Source organism: Trachypithecus francoisi, unplaced genomic scaffold (assembly GCF_009764315.1).
Source record: "Trachypithecus francoisi isolate TF-2019V2 unplaced genomic scaffold, Tfra_2.0 Lachesis_group1, whole genome shotgun sequence".
NCBI classification, from domain to species: domain Eukaryota; kingdom Metazoa; phylum Chordata; class Mammalia; order Primates; family Cercopithecidae; genus Trachypithecus; species Trachypithecus francoisi.
Window position 1 is genome coordinate 78,152,539 of NW_022681454.1, and position 22,898 is coordinate 78,175,436.

At 40.9% G+C, this 22,898-nt stretch overlaps 1 protein-coding gene across 1 annotated transcript in view; it reads left to right on the forward strand.

The window, feature by feature from the left end:
* The first annotated feature begins 5,059 nt into the window (after positions 1-5,059).
* KDR (kinase insert domain receptor) overlaps positions 5,060-22,898 on the forward strand; it is a 48,233-nt gene continuing 30,394 nt past the window's right edge. The window contains exons 1-9 of the mRNA XM_033214647.1: positions 5,060-5,425; positions 9,830-9,923; positions 12,219-12,415; positions 15,923-16,053; positions 16,292-16,460; positions 17,413-17,552; positions 18,186-18,363; positions 20,873-20,987; positions 21,075-21,238. Coding sequence (XP_033070538.1) covers positions 5,359-5,425; positions 9,830-9,923; positions 12,219-12,415; positions 15,923-16,053; positions 16,292-16,460; positions 17,413-17,552; positions 18,186-18,363; positions 20,873-20,987; positions 21,075-21,238 — 1,255 coding nt within the window. The 5' untranslated portion in view covers positions 5,060-5,358. The remainder of the gene's footprint in view (positions 5,426-9,829; positions 9,924-12,218; positions 12,416-15,922; positions 16,054-16,291; positions 16,461-17,412; positions 17,553-18,185; positions 18,364-20,872; positions 20,988-21,074; positions 21,239-22,898) is intronic.

A 22,898-nucleotide genomic window follows, 5' to 3' on the forward strand; every position in this document is an offset into this window, starting at 1 on the left:
AAGTGCTCCAAAAATCTACCCCTTCTTTTTATTGTTATTGAAAAAAGCAAAGAATGCCCTCCTTTTATCATATTCCTAATTAATGATGAAAAACTTCATTGATTATTTACAAAGAAATATAACAACTTTTTTTTGGCAAGACTTTTAGGAAGGCAAAGGGACATTTACTTAATTGAGAATAAATATTTTTTCTCTTTACTTCTTTTCTTTCTAAGGAATACTAATAGTGCTTGCCACCTCATGGGATGTTATGAGGATGAAATGAGAAATAAAGTATTCAGAACAGAGCCTGCTGAAATGATGTGCTCAAAAAGTGTTAGCTCTTATTAGTTTTTAGTACCCTTCTCTAGTGTTGTGTGGGCTTTCAGTTGATTATTTAAATTCTTTGCATCTTTTACACATTTAACAATTACTATATCTATTCTTATGTGAGATATTCCAAGAAACTATATGGGAGAGTTTGGGACTGGAACATAGTTATACATATTTATAGTAACTGAGATTTTTTCCTTTGCAGGGAGCAAGTAATCAAGTTCTCTTTAATCTCTTTCACAAAGAAGATGGAGAGTTTGCTTTATATTTACTAGAATATAAGGCTTTATAAATAAAATTGAACACTGTTGGACACATTCGAGGCAGGCTTGGCTTTGTGGTGGCATAGCTTTTCTTTTCTTGAACATACAAATATATCTTAAGTTAAATGTATAAATCACACAGGAAGTAAAATAAAGTTAGATTTTTAAAGAAGGTAGATAATGAGGAAAAAAGGGTATGCTTATGATCTCCCAAGGCACAATAGTTGTAAGTATGGATGGCCTATGAAACTGAGCCAACATCTGGTGAGGTAGTTATAGGCTCTGGTAAGTTGAAAATAAATGAACATGGAAAGAAAAATATAGTAAACATGAGAAAGTGTCCATGTAAACATGTAATCAATAAATGGTCATATTTAAAAATATAAAAACTCCTAGAAAAGAGAGCTGATTTCTTTTATAGTATTTTTCATTTGTAAAAGTAATACTTTCTTGGTTTGAAAAAAATTATAGAAATATATGAAGCAAAAAGTACAAGTTCTCATCCCTCTGCCTCTGTGCCTCAACCATTTCCCCAAGGTAGGTATTTTTTTGGTGTGTACCCTTCTAGATATTTTCTGCAAAATTTTCTATTAATCATGTATGTCTCCATGTATCTCTTCTCTATATATTATCTTTATCTCAAAGAAATATGGGAAATACTATCTTTTTTTTTTTTTAGTCAGGGTCTCACTCTGTCACCCAGGGTGGAGTGCAGTGGTGCAATCATAGCTCACTGCAGCCTCAGTCTCCTGGCATCAAGCAGTCCTCCTGCCTCAGCCTCCTAAAGTGCTGGGATTACAGGCATGAGCCACCACACCTGGCCAGAAATATTTTTGAACCGTTGATATTCTTAGGCAATGAAGGTATATGTGGAAGACACCTAATTAAAGGCTTTGGTAACAAGTACTTTAAGGAAAAAAATTAAACATCTATTGAATCCTTATTACCACCATCAGCATTTTACAGTTTATGGAGCACTTTCATGAGATGATCTCATTTGAGTCTCATAACAGTCCTGGTAGGTAAGAATTATTATTTTCATTGACAAATGATGAAGCCTCTGACTGAAATGATTAAAAGATAATGCTCAAGGACATTCCAAATCCTTATTTTCACCATATCAAGGAAAAGACAATGGAAAATTAGTGTTATATTGGCCTGGGCATCGCTTTGATTACAGTCATTTAAAATTGATTTTTTTTTTTTTTAAATCATGGAAACTTTCAAACACACAAAAGAAGAGAAAACAGTCAAATGAATCTTTAAGTACCCACTGTTCAACTTCCACAGTTATTAACTTTTGACCAATCTTCATATAACTTGTTAAGACATGGAGTCCAAAATACTGTTGGTAATGTAAACAAATTTGGAGATCATGGAGAGTAATTTATGCAGTGTGCTTTGAATATGAACAATGTATATTCTGTATGTACAAGCCCAGAAAAGTAGCTGGAGACAATTAAGTGCTTAAAGATTAAATTAAATTTGTCTTGGATGAGGCTGTTACAATGATTCCTCATTTAAGCTCATCTTGCCATTATTTTCACCATCATAACCCCAGTTCCTGGTTCAGAGCCTAACATATAGTAGGTGCTCAAAAACGGTTGAATGAATGAGCCTTCTTTGCAGTTTAGATCTCAGCAGCATGAAGAAGCCCATGCATTGTAGTATAACTGACCTTTGCAGAATGTTTCTTAATGTGTATCTGGTACTCACTATGTCCAAGATCTTGTGCTTACTAGCTGTGTTGGGGCCTATTCCAAGTGCCTTACATGCAGTAACTCCTTTAATTCTTGTAAGAACCCTGTGAAAAAGGTACTATTAATAATTTTTTTGTGTGTTTCATAGATAAGTTACTAGTAAATCGGTAAAGACCACACAGATAGTAAGTGGTAGATCTGGGAATAAAATCCAGGCAGTGGCCCCAGAGTCTGTACAGTTAGCTACTACTCTGCTGTAGCATCTGAATAGCATCTGTGGAACACTCAACACATTTGGGGCACTTTGCTAGGTGGTTACCGTACTGTTGGGTTAACTCACAAAAGTTACTCCTTTGCAATGCTGACTAATGACAGAGTGCTGCACATGGAACAGACTTTTCTATCTTTCTTTTTCCTTTTCTTTTCTTTTTTCTTTCTTTCTTTCTTTTTTTTTTTTTTTAACAGACTTTGCCTTTTTTGTGTGTGTGTGAACCTAAGGCACTTCTAGGTGCTAGGTGGGAGGGAAAGTGGTAGACTGATTTCCTTGAGACTCTGCCAAATTCTGGTCTTGCGGCCATCAAAGACGCATCATTTCCTCCAAGACTTCTAAAGGGGGCTATTACCACCCGCCTGCAGGTTCTGGTTTGCATTCAGAGGAGACGCTATCTTCTTAAATGAGACATGGAAGAGGAAGTGTCATGAATTGTAAATAAGGCTGATAGGGAATTGTTTGGTGATGGAGATGGAGAAAAACTGCCCTCTCCTTACCAGGCTCCATCTCCCACCGCTTTATCCAACTCTGCCAGAGTCCATCCTATTTTATTTGCTAAGTTTACTAGCAGGAAGAGAGGAGTTTCTTTAAAGATTCTCTCCCCTCCCCAAATAAATACCTCCCAGATAAATATGAGTACATCTATACAGTAGAGCACCATGGCAACATTGAAAAGATGGAAAGATGAGCTTTGTTCGCAGCCAGCTTGGGCAACATAGTGAGACTCTGCCTCTTTAAAAATAAATAAATAAATAAATAAATAAAAGATGGAGCTTTTAAGGTTGATGTAGAATGAATCTCCAATGTATATTATAAAGTGAAGGCTGGGCAGGGTGGCTCATGCCTGTAATCCCAGGATTTTGGGAGACTGAGGCATGAGGATGGACTGAGTCCAGGCGTTGGAGACCAGCCTGGGCAACATAATGAGACCTTGTCTCAAATAAATAAATAAAATTTAAAGGGAAAAAAGCCAAGGCTCAAACAGCATTTATACCAAGCAATTGTGGAAAGAGGAGGGTGACATATCTACATACTTGTGTTTAAGAATCTGCTTGGGAAAATAAGGAAACGTAAAAATGCCTCTGCCAAAAGAAAGTCTTTTCGCTCTAAACCTTTTTGTGTTTTTCCAAAAAAATTTTTTTTTGCCATATACATTCATTATATTTCAGTGTTAAAATATTTCATCTGTCAACTTGGAAAGGTAGAAGGATGAATACAGTAAATATTTAAAAACAGATGAAGATGAGTAACGGGTTACATTAATTGTATACAGTCAATCCAGTTTGAATTAGGTGTAGATATAATAATTCTGTGTGCTTATCTTGGTGAAGAATGGTCCTTTAGGTTTCATTGAAAAGCTCCTCTGGGAGATAAGAGACATAGGCATTTGCAAGATTCATATTTAATGAAGTAAAGGGACATCTGATGTCACTCCCCAGGTGTGGGGAGATATGGACAGAAAACAAGAAGGAACGAATGTGGTCAGGAAGGAATTGGAGCTCCCCTAAGAACAGCTGCTGCAAGAAGTCCACACACGTGGAGACAGTTGTGCAATTTGGTCACAGAGTGTCCTAGGTGCTTTTGCTTCATTGCTCCTCCACTGAAGCCCGCTGGCAGCTGGCCTCCTTCCCCTGGGCCTAAGGATGTCTTGGTTGGAAGCTCTGTTCTGAAAAGGGGCCTGGCCAGTTTCACTAGGGCTCTTCGTTGGGGAACACGATGGACAAAAGCTCTCTCTTACGGAAAGCCTCATGCCAGGGACAGGCCCAGTATACCTCCAGTTCCCTGGAGCCCTGCTATAGGTTTTCTGGCGAGAGCCAGGCAGGGGTCCCAAACCAAAATGCCTTCCTGGGGCTAGGCAGGTCACTTCAAACTTGGAGCCGCCAAATATTTTGGGAAATAGCGGGAATGTTGGCGAACAGGGCGAGTGCGTTTTCTGATTAAGAGCAACCAGATTCAGCTTTTTAAACCACAATTATGCAGGCCAAATAAAATACCCTAATACAAAAGCCAAAACTACTGACTGGAGTCGCTGCCAGCTTGCGACCCGGCATATTTGGCTCAGTATCCGCTTCTCCCTTGTGGCTCCAAACTGCTGCAGATTCTCGGCCACTTTAGACGCGCGCGATGGCGAAGAGGGTCCTGCACTCTGACGCGCCTGGTGAGGGCGCGGTGCCTCTCGCTGCGCTCCTGGTGATGCTTCCCAAATTTCGAGGACCCGCAAGCGATTAAGCCTTGGAGTGGCTCAGCGCCCGTTACCGACTACTTTTTATTTACAGCAGAAACAAAATTGTTGCTCCGGGATGTTCTCTCCTGGGCGACTTGAGGCCTGGCGCAGTCCGTGCGTGTGGGGAAATGGGGAGACGTAAACAAGCTTGGGGAGCTCTAGATCGCCGCTGCGCACCCGGGTGAGGGGAGGGGCTGGCCGCATGGCAGAGCCCCTCCTTCGCCCCGGCCCCGCCCAGCACGGCCCCGCCCCCGCGCTCTAGAGTTTCGGCCCCAGCTCCCACCCCGCACTGAGTCCCGGGACCCCGGGAGAGCAGGCGGTGTGTGGTCACTGCGTTTCCTCTGCCTGCGCCGGGCATCACTTGCGCGCCGCAGAAAGCCAGTCTGGCAGCCAGGATATCCTCTCCTACTGGCATCCTCAGACGCCCCTGCAGCCGCGGTCGGCACCCGGACTCCCAAGCCGTGTGCGCTCAACGGTCCTGCGCTGCGCGGTGGCGCGGGTTCCCTCCGCGCCTCCTTCTCTAGACAGGCGCTGGGAGAAAGAACCGGCTCCAGAGTTCTGGGCATTTTGCCCGGCTCGAGGTGCAGGATGGCGAGCAAGGTGCTGCTGGCCGTCGCCCTGTGGCTCTGCGTGGAGACCCGGGCCGCCTGTGTGGGTAAGGAGCCCACTCCCGAGGAGGAAGGCGGACAGGTCGGGTGAGGGCGGAGAGAACCTGAAAGCCCGATCTAACTCAGAATCGTAGAGCTGGAGAGTTGGAGGGGACTTGACACTTTGCGATCTTTCATTGACCAGTAGGGAAACTGAGGCTCAGAGACTGGCCCGATTACCCAGCGAGTCTGTGGTCTCCTGTGCTCTAGCCTGGTTCCTTTTCCGGGACTCTGGTCTGCGACAGGGACCTCGGGTGGAGCGCGTCCTGAGATGCCGACACACCCTCAGGCTCTTGGCAGGCAGGGCTGGGAAGGTGCCCGGGGCTGGCGGGCAGGAGGTGCCTCCGCAGGGGAGAATAGCCGGTGAAAAGTTGTCTGGCTGCGCGCAACATCCTAGTCCGGGCCTAGGGAAGGAAATCTTGCAGGAATCTCAAGCCAGGTCTCCCGGATCGCACCATACACTCGGTTCTGCCTCTTTGCGAGTAGAACCGCGACCCGGCCAGTTGTTGTCTTTATGCTCGAACACATTTGCACACCCACTGTGTGAAGTGGGGTCTGGAGAGGAGAGAAACCTTTTTTCCTTCTTTGGTGCAGGACGCCGCTCTCCTTGCAGAGAGAAGAAGGAGGGGAATAGGGACTTGTCCTGGGGGCTGTGACAGCTTCCCTAAGGGTCTCCAAGTAACAGCCAACTGTCCTGCGTAAAGCATTGCACATCTTCCAAAGCGCTGTGGTCCTTGGAGTAAGCGCATAGTCAGAAGTTCAGGCTCCGAAAACCTTTCCTGTGGTACTTGGTACCTAGCTTTAGTGCCATTCCTTCCTCTCCCTGCCACCTAAAATTTCCGTCTCCTTCAATTAGGAACACACACGTTCTTGAGGCAATAGCTGTCTGTCTTTTCTTCCTCACTTCCCTTTCTCTCCCCACCTCTTAGATAATATTTCTTTCCCGCAGCCAGTTTGCTGATGTCCAGATTTCCACCCTTTCCAGGGTGAGAAAGGGGAAAGGATCAGAGAAAGAAAAAAAGAAGTCTAATAATTCAGGGAAAAAAATTTCTTACTTCCTAAGACAAGAATCACATGTCTTAAAAGACACTCACACCCACATACAGTACCAAGATCATCTGTCCATGGTTATTGAATTTTCTTTATAATGCCTTGGTTCAACGGGGCCAGTCCACCATGGACATTCATTTGTCCCTGACAAGCCCTCTCTCTCCCCCTTTATGGAAAGAGAATGAAAGTCTGGAACACGTGGTTGCTCTGTATTCCACAAATAAGTTAGTTGCTTTTAAGCCTGGGGTGTTTCCTAGCACAGTAGTAACGGCAGTCGGCAGTCGGGTCGTCCTGAATATAATGGTGAACTTGCCCTTTTGGAGTGCATTACTTGCTTAATTGGATTGGGCTGTAATTGGTGCCATCAAATTCTAGAGACAGAGGCACTGTTGTTTTTCCTTCCCGTCTTTGAGCTGGAAGGGTAACAGTGCACAAATTAATTAATATTGGTTATGGGATTTGAACATAGAAGGGCTTTTTATTGAGTAGTAGCATATGTACCTCTTACAGTTATTTCTTTAGAACTTTCTGAAGAGTCCAGCTCAAGCTTGCCAGTGAAATGAATGAAGTTAAATGGAGCAAAAAACCCCCAAAACCAAAAAACAAAACCAAAACAAAACAAAACAAAAAAAACTGTTGGTCTACAAATATGAATGTGAAGTTATCGAGAGCCTTGTTGAATAGATTTTTGTCGTAGACTTGTCTCTAGAGTAGTATGGCATTGTCTCAGCTTCCTATGAATGAAGGACATACCTTTTCTTTTTTAAAGTATTTGTTACATAGGAAAGTGTGTCTAGAATGTGATCTGTGGCAAAAAATGATGAGGGATCTTCAAGAGTTTCTCATTTTGGTAGCCGAGTAGGCACAGCTTATTGAGTTATTTTTACTGCCATTTTTTTTCTCACAAGAATGTGCCCAAATGATGGATTCTTTCTCATTTGGATTGTAGTGTGAATTGTACATCACATTTTCAGCATCTTTCTCAGCCTAGTGTTTCCCAGTTAAGTTTGAAATCTGTGTTATCCAAATGAATTGTTTTCATTTTCCTTTTCTTAGACAAAGTGGGATGGTTTCATTTTGCTTTTATTTTTATTTTTATTTTTATTTTTATTTTTTTTTTGAGACGGAGTCTGGCTCTGTCACCCAGGCTGGAGTGCAGTGGCCGGATCTCCACTCACTGCAAGCTCCGCCTCCCGGGTTCATGCCATTCTCCTGCCTCAGCCTCCCGAGTAGCTGGGACTACAGGCGCCCGCCACCTCGCCCGGCTAGTTTTTTGTATTTTTTAGTAGAGACGGGGTTTCACCCTGTTAGCCAGGATGGTCTCGATCTCCTGACCTCGTGATCCACCCGTCTCGGCCTCCCAAAGTGCTGGGATTACAGGCTTGAGCCACCGCGTCCGGCCTCATTTTGGTTTTAAACACTTTGGTTTTTTTGTTTGCCTGTTTTGGGGGCAGTCATTTCTTTCATATTAAAAAGTACTGTGCAGGCTGGGTGCAGTGGCTCATTCCTGTAATCCCAGTGCTTAGGGAGGCAGAGGCAGGAGGATGGCTTGAGCCCAGGAGTTCAAGGAGTGCTTCGGCAACATAGCGAGATCCCGTTCTCTACTTAAAACATAAATATAACCCCCCTTCCACACACAAAGTACTGTGCAAATTAATTAAACATGACCACCAAGACCAGCAGTCCAAGAGTGGCCCATAGACCATCTGTGCTAGGGTAACTTGAAATGCTTGTTAAAATGCAGATTTGTAGACCAAGGGATATTCTGACACAGTCTAAAGTCTTAAGAACAAAACTGCCCTAAACATAAGTCAGTACCAATGCCAGTTAATTTCTGAGATATATTGATATAACTTAGTTTCCAGTTATTTTAAAACCACATTATTGTTTTAAAGACCATGATATGGACCAGTTATGTCAGTAACTTATTTTGCACATCTGTGCAGTGTGTGAGAACATGTGCAGTCACTTATTCATTTTGCCTGCATTTGTTCACATTGGGGTTCTCAGATTCAATGCATTGGATGTTTGCACTGGATATTTACTTATACTCTCTCTATTTATACCGTCTCATACTTCCTCCTATTTGTTCATACTCTCTTATTTGCCCAGCAAGGTCAATGCCAGTTTAGGCCTAGGGAGTCATTTTTTCTTAGTTGATATGACTTAGAAAGCTTGGGTGCCTGCCCAGCATCAATTACTTTTTTAAAGCTGGTATTTTCTAAGTCTTGATATTTGTTAAGACTCTAGCATAGTGGACAATTTTTCTTTCTCTCATGCTTTTTCAACACCTCATAGCTCTTCACATTTAGTTGATAGAGAATTCAATTATCTTGCTGTAGAGTGACCCGTGGTGAGCAATCTATGCTGTGGTACTTTTCTGGTTCTTATCCCTTTTAGGTAAAGACAAGTTTCTTATGTCTGAATCTTGATGTCAGATGAGTTCAGGGCTTTGATGAATAAGTTCAGATCTCCCAATTGCAATTCATTAGCATTACACTTAAAAAAATTTATATGCTTTTTTAAAAAAGGGTAATGCTAATGAATTACAATAGAGAGAAAAGTACATTAGTTTGCACGTATGTGTGAAATTGGGAAAATTTTTCACCAAAAAATTCATATGCTTTTTTAAAAAAGGGTAATGCTAATGAATTACAGTAGAGAGAAAAGTATATTAATTTCCATGTATGTGTGAAATTGGGAAAATTCCACACATACATAAAAGTATATTAATATGCATGTATGTGTGGAATTGGGGAATGTTTTCTTTTCCTCAATTTCTCTCCCATGCTTTTAATGTACAATATTTATTGAGCCATTATTTCAGCTGTGGCAGTTTGGTTACCAGAGGAAGCACACTAGAAAATCGATAAAGGAAAATGAGACAAGGTCATAGCTTCTCTCACTCCCTTCAGGGTACATAGATGAACTATATAGAAATCCCTCCAAGTGGGATTCATTAATCAGCAATTTAGTCAAATGTGTATATCCTATGTTTTATAAGAAATGTCAGTGGGTCCTTTCCCAAGGGAGTGAGATCATCAGATGAAGGTTCATTTGGTTTCAATGTCCCATATCCTTTTGTAAGACCTTGAAGTTGGCAATGCAGGAAAACAGGAACTCCACCCTAGCTCCATGAATTGCAGAACTGTTGTGTTGGTTTATGACCATCTGCCCATTCTTCCTGTTATGACACAGCTTGTGAACTTTTACTGAGAATGGTGAAAAGTAAATTCCCAGTTTTATACAATGAATTGCTGAAGAGGCCTTTTAAAGTATAGAGTATGTATTGTTTATGGAAGGTGTTTCCTATTAGGTCTAACTCAGTGGCAACTTCATTCATTTATTTAATTTGTTTCTAGGTTTGCCTAGTGTTTCTCTTGATCTGCCCAGGCTCAGCATACAAAAAGACATACTTACAATTAAGGCTAATACAACTCTTCAAATTACTTGCAGGTAAGGATTCATTCTAGATCTAGATTTCTTGTGTTAAGTAACTGATTGTTTATTGAGTAGAAATAATTTCCCGTAGAGTAGAATTGTAATAGAGCTTGTAGTAATTGTTCATAAGTGGTGAGGTTTCTAAGAACTGATGTAATAATGAAAAATGAGAAGAATTTTCTCTCAAAAATTCTGTACCATTTTGCTGGTGTTTTTATACTATTCTCTGCTAACATGCATACACACAGACATACATGCACATGAATACACACACACGCCCACATTCCAATAACCAGTACAGCCACCTGGCATATACTGGACATACACTCAATAACTGTGAATGAATAAATGAAGTTGAGGGTATACATTTAAGGAACAGAGTTGAAAAAATTGGGGACTATATTTATTATGCTCAGTATGACTCTTGAACATCTTATTATCCCTTTCCAAAAACTTTGCTTTATAATAAATTTATTACACTAATTTTAATATTTAGGCAGTAATATTTAATAGCAATTTAATATCTAGTGGGTAATATTACTGAGTGCATGATCTGCATAAATAATGGAGTTCAGGCTCTGCCTTAATATTCTGGAATACATCTTTCCCCATTTGCTAGCAAGAAGTCATGCTATTGATTTTTGATAACTGGAGGAATAGACTTCTTTGTCAAGAGGAAGAGGCCTTTACATTTTGCCTTTCAGCCCTTACCCCAGGATGAAAGACAAAAGACCCTTGGGTTTAACATAGTGATGACACATGAAAGGCATGGAGGTTTCTTAGGACCTGTGTGTTTTTGGTAGAGACTGTGAAAAGAGGAGGTGATGTTTCCCTCCTGGAAGAGTGCTGGGGATCCACAAAGGACCTTGGGTAGCTTATTGCCATTGCTTCATGCTTGTTGAATTCTAAGCATTAAACCGAATGACGTACATCTATTTTAGACTGCAGTATAAAGAATACCCTAGTCCCTTACCAATACCCAGCGCTTGGGAAAAAAATACAGTAGCAGGTGCTGTTTCTCTAGCTTTATTCGTTCAAGACACATTTCCAGTTAGATTTTCCTTTTACCAACCCTTGATAACAAAGGCTATTTGAAATCCCCAAGGATCCCACGCTCTCTTTTTAAAACTCTGCATAAACATTTCTTATGTTCTGAAAAAAACCATGGAGTGTGTTAAAAGTAACTTCATTGATTTAGCTGCAACTTCCTGGAAATTTTAAATTCTTTGAATGAAGGGCCAATAATATATTCTTCTTGATGTTGACTATCTTCTTATCTTCCTTGGGGTCTTGTAGAGAAATGCTGCAGTACAAGCCATCTATGTTTTAATGCGAGGCCCTGACAAGGTCCTGAGGGACTGTTACTTCCACCGCCTTCCTTCCTAACCTCACTTCTTACCCCACTTTGCCCACTCTTACCTGGCTGGCCTGGCTTCCTGGCTGTTCCCTTAATTCTCCAGATATACACCTGCTCCAGGGCCTTTCCATGTGCTGTGTTTGCTCCTGTAATACTGCTCTTCTTGATGTTCCTATGGCTGGCTTTATCAAGACCACCTCCTGCAAAATTCTTTCCCCTTTTCTTTGCATCTTCTGTATTTTTCTTCATAGTACTAAACACCATCTTTTATACAATAAATTTTACTTACTTTTTAATTGCCTGTTTTCTCCAGTTAGACTGAGGTTCCATAAAGGCATTGAGTTTTGTCTGATTTGTTCACTGTTCTTTCTCTAGTCCTTAACAAGTTTGGCACGTAGTAGATGCTTAACAAATATTTGTTGAATGAAAGAATGCATTAATTAGTGGAAAACTCAGGAATGCCAAAAGTGACTTCTGAAGCTGACTTTATAACTTTTTATCATATGTCAATCCGACTTGTTGGTAGAAGACTTCTTTTTTTTTTTGAGACAGGGTTGCCCTGTTGCCCAGGCTGGAATGCAGTGGCGTGATTTTGGCTCACTGTAACCTCCACCTCCCAGGTTCAAGCAATTCTCATGCCTCAGCCTCCTGAGTAGCTGAGATTACAGGCATGCGACACCACACCTGGCTCATTTTTGTATTTTTAGTAGAGGCAGGGTTTTACCATGTTGCCCAGCCTGGTCTCGAACTCCTCTCCTCAGGTGATCCGCCTGCCTCAGCCCCCGAGAGTGGTGGGATTACAGGCATGAGCCACCATGCCTGGCTGGTAGAAGACTTTGACTGTGTCTGTTGAAGAGTTTATTTAAGTTTCAAAACCAAATTTTCTCTTTTCTTAGAAATAGCCTCACAGTCTGGCACTTCATATTAATACCTCCCTGAAATTAATTTTTCAGGGGACAGAGGGAATTGGACTGGCTTTGGCCCAATAATCAGAGTGGTAGTGAGCAAAGGGTGGAGGTGACTGAGTGCAGCGATGGCCTCTTCTGTAAGACACTCACAATTCCAAAAGTGATCGGAAATGACACTGGAGCCTACAAGTGCTTCTACCGGGAAACTGACTTGGCCTCGGTCATTTATGTCTATGTTCAAGGTAAGTGGTGAAATAAAATTCATTTCCCACATCTCTTTACCAGTTATAAAAGACAATAGGCTCAAACAAGAATTGAGTACAACAAAGGGCTTGCTCTAAAGGCTGTTTGCCAAGAGGAATACACAAAATTCTTGTCTCCTGAGGCTTCCTCTGAGAAATAAGACTGGTTGATTCTGGAGCTTGGGCTGTGTTATCTCACTTTTGCCCAATTAGTTTGGGTCTGATCTTTGTTTCTAAGGTAAATCTGTGTTCACTATTGGCCACTGAGACTTATAAAAAGTCTTCTTATGTTTGAGAAGAAAACTGAAAATTCTTGAAATCGAGGAAGATTTGGGGGTGAATTATGGAGAAATTTCTGTGGAGAGATAAGTTATCTACAGCAGAGTAGGAGATTTTCCCAAGAATGCATAGGAAAGCATTTTTGCCAAGGGCTCTGGAGTTTTTTGCACACAGGAACTTTTTTCTTACTAATACTTCATAGAAAATAATTCCCATACTCATGTGCAAATAAAGACATTGCTTCAGACTCTTTTCAGGACAATGTTTCTTTCCTTTGCTTGTTTGGTCTGAGATCTTGCATGATATGCTGTATCTTTCTAGGATGTGCAATTTGGGATTGATATTATGAAGGTTGACTTAACATCCATATAGTATAAAATAAATATCACATATATTCAGCATTTATAATGAGTTATGCATTCTTTTGTGTTTCAAAAATCTTACACTACCTTATTTTTTCTGTGAAAACCTGACTTAACTAATGAGATCCCTATGATATAAATTTGAGGAATGTAAGGGTTGCATTGTAGTTTGCTTGCATGTACCAAATATTTTTCTTTTCAGTGAAGATAAACAGGCATTTTATGTATTTATGTATATGCCTCTTTTACGTCCCAGAGTATTTGAGACAGGTGAAGATGACTTAGACTTTTTTCTCAGAAGCAGCTTTTACAAGGCAAGAATTTCATCAGCTTTGGGAAACACACTTGCATATCTCTGCTTACATTTCAGTAGTGTAATATGGTCAGTGCAATGAAAAAGTGGAGACCATATCAAAATAAACTCTGCCACTGGATTCACGACGTTTGAGAAATATCTTTGCCCAGAGTAAGCATTGTCCAAGATAGAATTCTGTGCCCTCCTCCTTCCCTCCACAGGATTTGAAAGAGACGAGTCTCACATCTTGGAGAATTTCTGGCTCCTTTTGACCTGGCAGTCTTGAGAGATGCAGCTCGGTCAGAAGATTGCAAGGATTTCCTGCTTTCAGCCTGTCTAGAAATACTACAAGATGAACCTCCCCCATAATATCTCATTATTTACTTCTTCCTAAGTCAGGAAACTTGGGGACATGTGAAAATTCATTTCATGAGTTGGAGTAAATATTTTATTTTGAGAGGCTGAGTGGTTGTTTGGGTTTCTTTTGTTTATTTCCTTTTTTAGAGGTACCAAAATAGAATTGATTTACTAAACAGGTTTAGTCTTACGTCAAAGGGTTAATTTAGCTTCCAAAGGCTTGCTCTGTAAGCAAGTTATGTAATATTTCCTAGCATGTGGATGAAAGGTAGGCAACATTAAGAAGTGGCAATCCCTAGCACTGTTTATTGGTATACTGCCTGTCTTTGGGTATACCATTAAACTCTGCTTCCTGTCTAAGCCTAAAGTTCTAGGAGTTGGGCTGTCCAAGATTTTGGCTACGAAGTTAAACAATGGGAAAGGAAACACTGAAGTATTCTCTATGGATAGGTGTTTAATGTCCCCTCTGGTCCCCACCTTACTTCCCTAATCTTCTGACCCCATTCTCTTCAGCAATGGATGGAGCCAGGAAGTGAGCCCTGGTCTCATAAGATAATGACTATGGCATGTGGTGGGCTAGATTGGCTGCTTTTCTGTGCTTTCCAGCTGGGAAGGAAATCAAACTTCTGCTGTTGCAGGGAATTAGTTGCCTTTGTCCCCTGTGGTTTAATTAACTCTTTCTTCACTTTGACTATTATGAAGCGCTCTGAAAATGCTTGATCAGATGTGTTGGGCATAGCAATGTGAAATGTTATCTCTGAGACTTCAAGCATGACTCCACACGACAACATCTCTATCTCTGGGGAATGGACTAGGTTTCCAACAGCATATTAACATTGTATGAGTAATGAATGGCCGTGAAATCTTTTGTTTTTTGAGCAGGATTTTGCTCTTGTTGCCCAGGCTGACGTGCAGTGGTGCTATCTCAGCTCACTGCAACTTCTGCCCCCCAGGTTCAAACGAATCTCCTGCCTCAGACTCCAAAGTAGCTGGGACTACAGGCGCATGCCACCATGCCCTGCAAATTTTTTGTATTTTTAGTAGAGATGGGGTTTTGCCATGCTGGCCAGGCTGGTCTCAAACTCCTGACCTCAAGTGATTCGCCCGCCTCAGCCTCCCAAAGTGCTGGGATTATAGGCGTGAGCCACTGAATCTGGTCAGAATCTCTTCAGTTTTCTTCTCAGTCTTTGGAATGGTAGCTTTTCAAATGTTTGTCACTGAAGATATCAATGACTGCTAAATGTTAAACTAAATGCAAAAACAATTAAACATGATTTTAGAAAGAATCATATCCCTAGTCTTCAGAATCTTAAAATGCTCCCATAAAAGGTCCTCTTGAATAACCAAATTCAAAAATGTTAGTTGTTTCCTGTTAATCTAAAGATCCTTTGGGATCCATTCATTTATTTTCATGGAATTTACATTATTTACCTAAAGAGAGAGCACATGAGTATTTTTTTTTTTTTTTTTTTTTTTTTTTTTTTTGAGACGGAGTCTCGCTGTGTCACCCAGGCTGGAGTGCAGTGGCCGGATCTCAGCTCACTGCAAGCTCTGCCCCCCGGGTTTACGCCATTCTCCTGCCTCAGCCTCCCGAGTAGCTGGGACTACAGGCGCCCGCCACCTCGCCCGGCTAGTTTTTTGTATTTTTTTTTAGTAGAGACGGGGTTTCACCGTATTAGCCAGGATGGTCTCGATCTCCTGACCTCGTGATCCGCCCGTCTCGGCCTCCCAGAGTGCTGGGATTACAGGCTTGAGCCACCGCGCCCGGCCAGCACATGAGTATTTTAAACATCAGTAAAACTTGTTGGTAAAGTGTATAGATTTAACTTTAAATTTTAAAGTAAATATTATCCTTCTTTTTGAAAAAAATATGATTAATCTTTTAAAATGTGAAATCTATAAAAATATATTCTACTTGTCAATAAACCTTGTGAAAGGAGTCAATCTCAACTGGGAGTTTTTTTCAAAATTTTTATACACACAAATACATACACATGCATGTGCGCACACACACACACACACACCCATCCAAGTGTGGAGCCAGATGTCTTGGAGCCAGATGTCTATCAGTAGAATAAGCTATGGATGCCTTTGCTTGTGTGAGGTGTCACTTCCAGTCATTCACTTGTCTGGTTAGAGTTTAGGAACCTGAAAAATGACCAACTTTCCTAGTAAATACCATTAACTCATTAATAAAACTAAATTTTCTTCTAGATTACAGATCTCCATTTATTGCTTCTGTTAGTGACCAACATGGAGTCGTGTACATTACTGAGAACAAAAACAAAACTGTGGTGATTCCATGTCTCGGGTCCATTTCAAATCTCAACGTGTCACTTTGTGCAGTAAGTTGCATCTCTTCCAATCGTCTCTTAAGTTTTTATATTTTTAAGCTAATAGTAAGATGGGTAGCCTGTTTATAATATTCACAATGAGTTTTCAGGATCCTTTACGAAGGGTGAAATACACTGAATAAAACTAATTAGTATTCTTAAAAATAAGATGAATTCTTCAGTGATCATTGTACATGGCTCTCATTTTTGGTACTGGATTAAATATTTGGTATTTCTTTTTATTACCCAGAGGTACCCAGAAAAGAGATTTGTTCCTGATGGTAACAGAATTTCCTGGGACAGCAAGAAGGGCTTTACTATTCCCAGCTATATGATCAGCTATGCTGGCATGGTCTTCTGTGAAGCAAAAATTAATGATGAAAGTTACCAGTCTATTATGTACATAGTTGTGGTTGTAGGTAAGAGGAAAGTTCCTTTCCATATCATTAATAACAGATAGTAGAGAGTAACTCCTTGTATTAAGATCTTGGAGATAATGATGTACAGTGAAGAAGGATATTGAAAAGTATAGGAACTCAGGATATGGTGCTGGGCAATTCATCTGCTCTTCTCTACCAAATAAACCCATGTGCAATTGAGGTTGTCTCTTTTCTTGCCAAGATCAAGGATGAAAAAGAATTTTTTTTTTAAAAAAGGATGAAAATGAATGGTATTACTGGAACTCATTTTATGAAAAATTCAATGTTCAGAGCATTGCTTGCTATCAATTATTTCAATTATACCTATTTTATGGAAACTTCAGCAGTTTGCTAAAGCTGGCCCTACTGGCTTAGGGCTACTGACCTCTGGAAGTTTACTACTTTTCTATCCACTGGGTTACAACATCTTTGAGATCTGTGAAGGTAGTGCTTTGTAAATCTCCGTTGGCCATTTTCCTTGGAGCTACCAAGTATTGGTGAGGCCTGCAGGGAAAAACAGTGTGGCGCGTTTTAAAGTTGCATTACTTTAAAAAATAAATTTGTCGGCCGGGCGCGGTGGCTCAAGCCTGTGATTCCAGCACTTTGGGAGGCCGAGATGGGCGGATCACGAGGTCAGGAGATCAAGACCATCCTGGCTAACACGGTGAAACCCCGTCTCTACTAAAAATTACAAAAGACTAGCTGGGTGAGGTAGCGGGCGCCTGTAGTCCCAGCTACTTGGGAGGCTGAGGCAGGAGAATGGCGTAAACCCAGGAGGCGGAGCTTGCAGTGAGCTAAGATCCGGCCACTGCACTCCAGCCTGGGCGACAGAGCAAGACTCTGTCTCAAAATAAATAAATAAATAAAAATAAAAAAATAAAAAAAAAATTTGTGCAAAGTTACAGGCTTATTTTCTCTCTCATGTTCTGTTTTTTCAATTTACTTGCTCTAGGGTATAGGATTTATGATGTGGTTCTGAATCCGTCTCATGGAGTTGAACTATCTGTTGGAGAGAAGCTTGTCTTAAATTGTACAGCAAGAACTGAACTAAATGTGGGGATTGACTTCAACTGGGAATACCCTTCTTCAAAGGTAGCACTAATGATTCAAAGCCAGACCTCCAAATACTTAGATAATAAGCCCCAATGAAGTTTGCTTGAGAGATAGGGGCCTCTTTGGCCAGATAAAATTTAAAAACCTTAAAACACACACACACACACACACCACACACACACACACAAGTTAAGGGAATTGCAGAACAGATAGCACCCACAAAAAGGTGAAATATCAGGAATTTAGTCCTGTTCTGCAACAGTCAGTCTATGAATATTAGTTTTCTCTAGATGATTACATCTTTCTACATTATGTCATTTCTCTTTTCTCCAAAGTTTTTGATCTACATTCCTTTTAAGGGAATTTCTCTTTAAGAGGTGGCATGAGATACACTGCTCCTTAAACAGTGGTCACATTTGCTTGTGTTTCTGCAATTTATATCCATCTCATTTTCGCCATGTGAGGTTTGAAAAATCCTAATTCAGTTGGTTCCATTTATTTCTCCTGAAACCAAATACATCGTTGGCTGCATGAGGTTAAAAGTTCTGGTGTCCCTGTTATTAGCATTAAATAATGTTTACCAAAGGCCAATATTTAATTCTCTGTGTTACTAGAAGTTATTGGGTAATGTTATATGCTGTGCTTTGGATGTTCAGTCAACTCTTTTTTCAGCATCAGCATAAGAAACTTGTAATCCGAGATCTAAAAACCCAGTCTGGGAGTGAGATGAAGAAATTTTTGAGCACCTTAACTATAGATGGTGTAACCCGGGGTGACCAAGGATTGTACGCCTGTGCAGCATCCAGTGGGCTGATGACCAAGAAGAACAGCACATTTGTCAGGGTCCATGGTAAGCTGTGGTCTCCTTAGAAATTATTCTGTGCCTTGACAAGTGAGATAGTTTAAATAAATTTAGGTCACTTAGTGATTCCCAGTTTGTTCATTCAGAAGATACTTCCTAGTTCTTCTTGTTAGGGAGGCCACATGACCTAGAGGTCAAGAGCATAGCTTTGTAGTCAGGAACTTGGGTTCAAATCTCAACTTTAAAGATGAGATGTGCTGATATATAGTAAGAGCTCACTTAGTATTACTTATTATAGTTGTTGCTGCTATTAGGATTGTTACTATGATAAATAGTATTAGCTAGGGTAGTTTTTAAATTTTTGTTTTATTGTAAGGCTGAGAGGCCTACCTGAATAAGCATGAGCTTTGCAAACTGGGGAAACATTTAGCAATATATAGTTGGCCCTGCGAACAACTCAGGGTTAGGGGAACTGACCCTCCCTCTGCAGTCAAAATTCCATGTATAGGCCTGGTGTGGTGGCTCATGCCTGTAATCCCAGCACTCTGGGAGGTGGACTTGGGTGGATCACCTGAGGTCAGGAGTTCGAAACCAGCCTGGTCAAAATGGTGAGACCCCATCTCTACTAAAAATCCAAAAATTAGCCTGGCGTGGTGGTGGGAGCTTATAATCCCAGCTACTCAGGAGGCTGAGGCAGAAGAATTGCTTGAACCCAGGAGGCGGAGGTTGCAGTGAGCCGAGATCATGCCATTGCACCCCAGCCTAGGCAACAAGAGCAAAACGCCTTCTCAAAAAAAAGAAAAAAACAAGGTATAACTTTTGACTTCCACAAAATGTAAATAATGACCTACTGTTGACTGGAAGCCTTACTGCTACATAAACAGTCAATTAACACATATTTCATATGTTATATGTATTATATACCGTATTCTTATAATAAAGCTAGAGAAAAGAAAATGTTATTAAGAAGATCATAAGGAAGAGAAAATATATTTACTGCTCATTAAGTATAAGTGGATCATCATAAAAGTCTCCATCCTTGTCTTTACATTGAGAAGGCTGAGGAAAAGTGGGAAGAGAAGGGGGTGGTTTTGCTGTCTCGGGTGGCAGAGGTGGAAGAAAATCTGCTTATAAGTGGACTCATGCAGTTCAAATTTGTGTTGTTTAAGGGTCAACTGTAATTGAACTGGAATTAAATTGAACTGGCTTTGAGTAAATCACCTTAATTTTGTGTTTATTCTCTTTCATTTACATAAATGTCTGAGTTTACATGGTAATTTGTGTGGCATCCTACTTATAAGCCTTGGAAAGGATTTTGGATTTTATATCATGAGAATGCATCAATAAAGTGAAATTTTAAAAATACCTTAGATAATACTATTTATTTGAGTTGTAATCATAAAAGTGGCAACAACTACAACAAGTATGATTTAGTGAGCCTTTACTTTATTAGCTCATCTCATCTTAGTAGTTGAGATTGGAACTCAAGTTCCTGACTACAAAGCTATGCTCTTGACCTCTAGGTCATATGGCATCCCTAGCAAGAACTTGAAAGTTTCTTCTGAATGAACAAAATAGAAATCACTGTGTCCTAAATTTATTTAAATTATTTCACTTGCCAAGATGCACTTGCCAAAATACACAGAGAGAGACGTGCTCTGGCTTATGTTTTTATAGAAGTACTCTTGTTCTCCAGGATACTTCAGGGGAATAGGGGGAGAAACAAGGAGGTCAGTTGAGAGGCTAATTACATTTATCCAGGTGAGAGTTGAGGAGTGGCTTGGACAAGAGTAGTTGAGGTAGAGATAGTGAGAAGTGATCTGCTTCTGGATATATTTCAAAGATAGAGTCAACCGGGTCTGCTGATCAATTCATTGGTTGTGGCGTATAAGGGAAAAAGAGTGGAAGATGACCCAAATGTTAGCATGAGCAACTGAGTAAATGGTGGTGGTATTTACTGAGATGGCAAAGATCGAGGAGGCAGTGAAATTTAGGGAAACAGTGTTAGATATGTTTCTCTGGAGATGCCTATTAAACATCCAAGTGGAAATGTTTAATATATCAACCTGGAACCCAGAGGAGTCAGGGCAGAAGACACATATTTAGGAGGTATGTGAATGATACTGTAAACTTGAGGCTAGAGGAAGGTGTAAATAAAGAGGAGGTCTGAGGACTGAGTCCTGGGGCCTATTAACACATGGTGGAAGAGGTGTGTGGAGTGTGTCTTGGGAGCAGAGGAGAAGGAGCACCCAAGCATCCCTGGGGGACTTAGAGAAAGCTGCACAGAGGAATAAGTGTTTGAGTTGAGACTTGAGCAATCACTAGGCTTGTGGGAGTGCACTAGTGGGGAGAGAAAAGCAAATGCAAGCACAGGAGGTGTGGGAGAAACGCGGGAGGGGTGGGAGAAGCTGAAATGTGACCCACTGAAAGGTAGTACATGGAATCTTGGAACTGCAGCTACTCAGACCCTCAATGTTTTTGATGTTTCATTTGAAATGAAAAACTAAACCAAATGACCATTTACAATAAGCTAACATTTAAAAAAATTTTCTTGCAGAAAAACCTTTTGTTGCTTTTGGAAGTGGCATGGAATCTCTGGTGGAAGCCACGGTGGGGGAGCGCGTCAGAATCCCTGTGAAGTACCTTGGTTACCCACCCCCAGAAATAAAATGGTAACTACTGGAAATAAACACAAAGCATCATTTCATGTGAGAGCAAATCCTTCGACTGTACTAATTCCTGAGAATTCTTTTTCATAGGTATAAAAATGGAATACCCCTTGAGTCCAATCACACAGTTAAAGTGGGGCATGTACTGACGATTATGGAAGTGAGCGAAAGAGACACAGGAAATTACACTGTCATCCTTACCAATCCCATTTCAAAGGAGAAGCAGAGTCACGTGGTCTCTCTGGTTGTGTATGGTGAGTCCATTCAATTTTCCTCTCCGCCCAAGATTTATTATGATACATTGTCTTCCTAATCAGCCAAGCCACCATTCCTCTGCCTCCAGCTGCTTCACTCACATCATGGCTGGGCCTATGTACAAAAGTCATCTGGGGTGGTGAAGCTGAAGTGAAATGTAGGACTGTGTGCTCTGGCCATGTTTGTTTAAGAGGCCATGTAAATGAGCTTCATGGTGGTCAAATGCAAGATTAAAGTAGTGATACCCTCGATAGTTTAAATGTTGTGAAAAAATAATGCCCATAGGGACCGTTGTCAAGTTAAGTTATACTTCAGTGTTCCCCTCTCATGGAATTGCCCACCTGGCACACAGATGTGTAAGACCCTTCTCCTTAGATTTTGTGTAAAGCTTCTAGTTTGATATTGCAGTTGATGTATCAGTGAGGTACAGGCAGATTCCAACTCTGAAGGCTTTTGAAGTTGACATTGTCGGCTTGGTTGGGAGCTTTTTTTCCTTTTTGATAGGAGTTCAGGATCTGATTTTGAGTCTGTAAAGGAAAAATAGTACGTTTTTGATTTAAAGATGATTTGAACTTTGTTTTCTGAAACTGAAAGGTACAAATAAGTATTTGGAATGGAGTGGTGAGAAGGGTGCCATGGTCAAGTGAGTGTGAGAGGTGCTAAGGTGATGTGTAGATGTGTAACATGTTTCTTTATTGCAGGGACTTCTCAGAACCTTTTATATACTAATGCATATTGGTATTCTCCAGGGGGAGAGACATAGAGTATTCAAGGTTTAACAAACCTATATGACTGGAGCATCTTTTTTCCCCTGAACAAATTCATTAATCTCTCACTCCAAACAGTTTGAGAAATGCTTCTCTGTTGTAATTCTTTGTTCCCCCTTCTGGTATGGCGTATTAAAACTTCAGGATATTTTCCCATGACATTAAGGTGCTTCCCTATGTGTCCTGATACTCTTCTGTAGGCCGCTGAACTTGACATTATTTTTTTTTTTCAGGGAATATTTTAAAGATAGGTTGGGCGCGGTGGTTCACATTCTTAATCCCAGCACTTTGGGAGGCCAAGGCGGATGGATCACCTGAGGTCAGAAGTTCAAGATCAGCCTGGCCAACATGATGAAATCCCATCTCTACTAAAAATGCAAAAATTAGCCAGGCGTGATGGTGGGCGCCTGTAATCCCAGCTACTTGGGAGGCTGAGGCAGGAGAATCACTTGAACCCAGGAGGTGGAGGTTGCAGTGAGCCGAGATTGTACTCCAGCCTGGGCGACAAGAGCAAAACTCCATCTCAAAAAAAAAACAAACAAGATAACAGGTTCCACAGAGGTTGTTCAGAAGCAGCATAGGTGTAGGGGACTGGGGAGAGGAGAAACTGGAAAGTGTATAAGTAGGATGGGAGGAGAAAATGAACGGGAAATAAAAACAAAACATGGACAGCAAATAGCCCATTTCATCAGTTCATGAAGCCACTAAATATTTTATTCACTTTAGCATATACTCTGCTATGTGAAATAAACATAAAAAAGAAGTCAAGTCTTGAAAGCATAACCTGAGGCTTTAAGTTGACAGTAATAAGGAAATAGTTTTGACTTTGGAGTCAAAAAAGAAAGAAAGGAAAAAGGGAGAGAAGAAAGAAGGAAGTGAGAGAAGGGAGAAG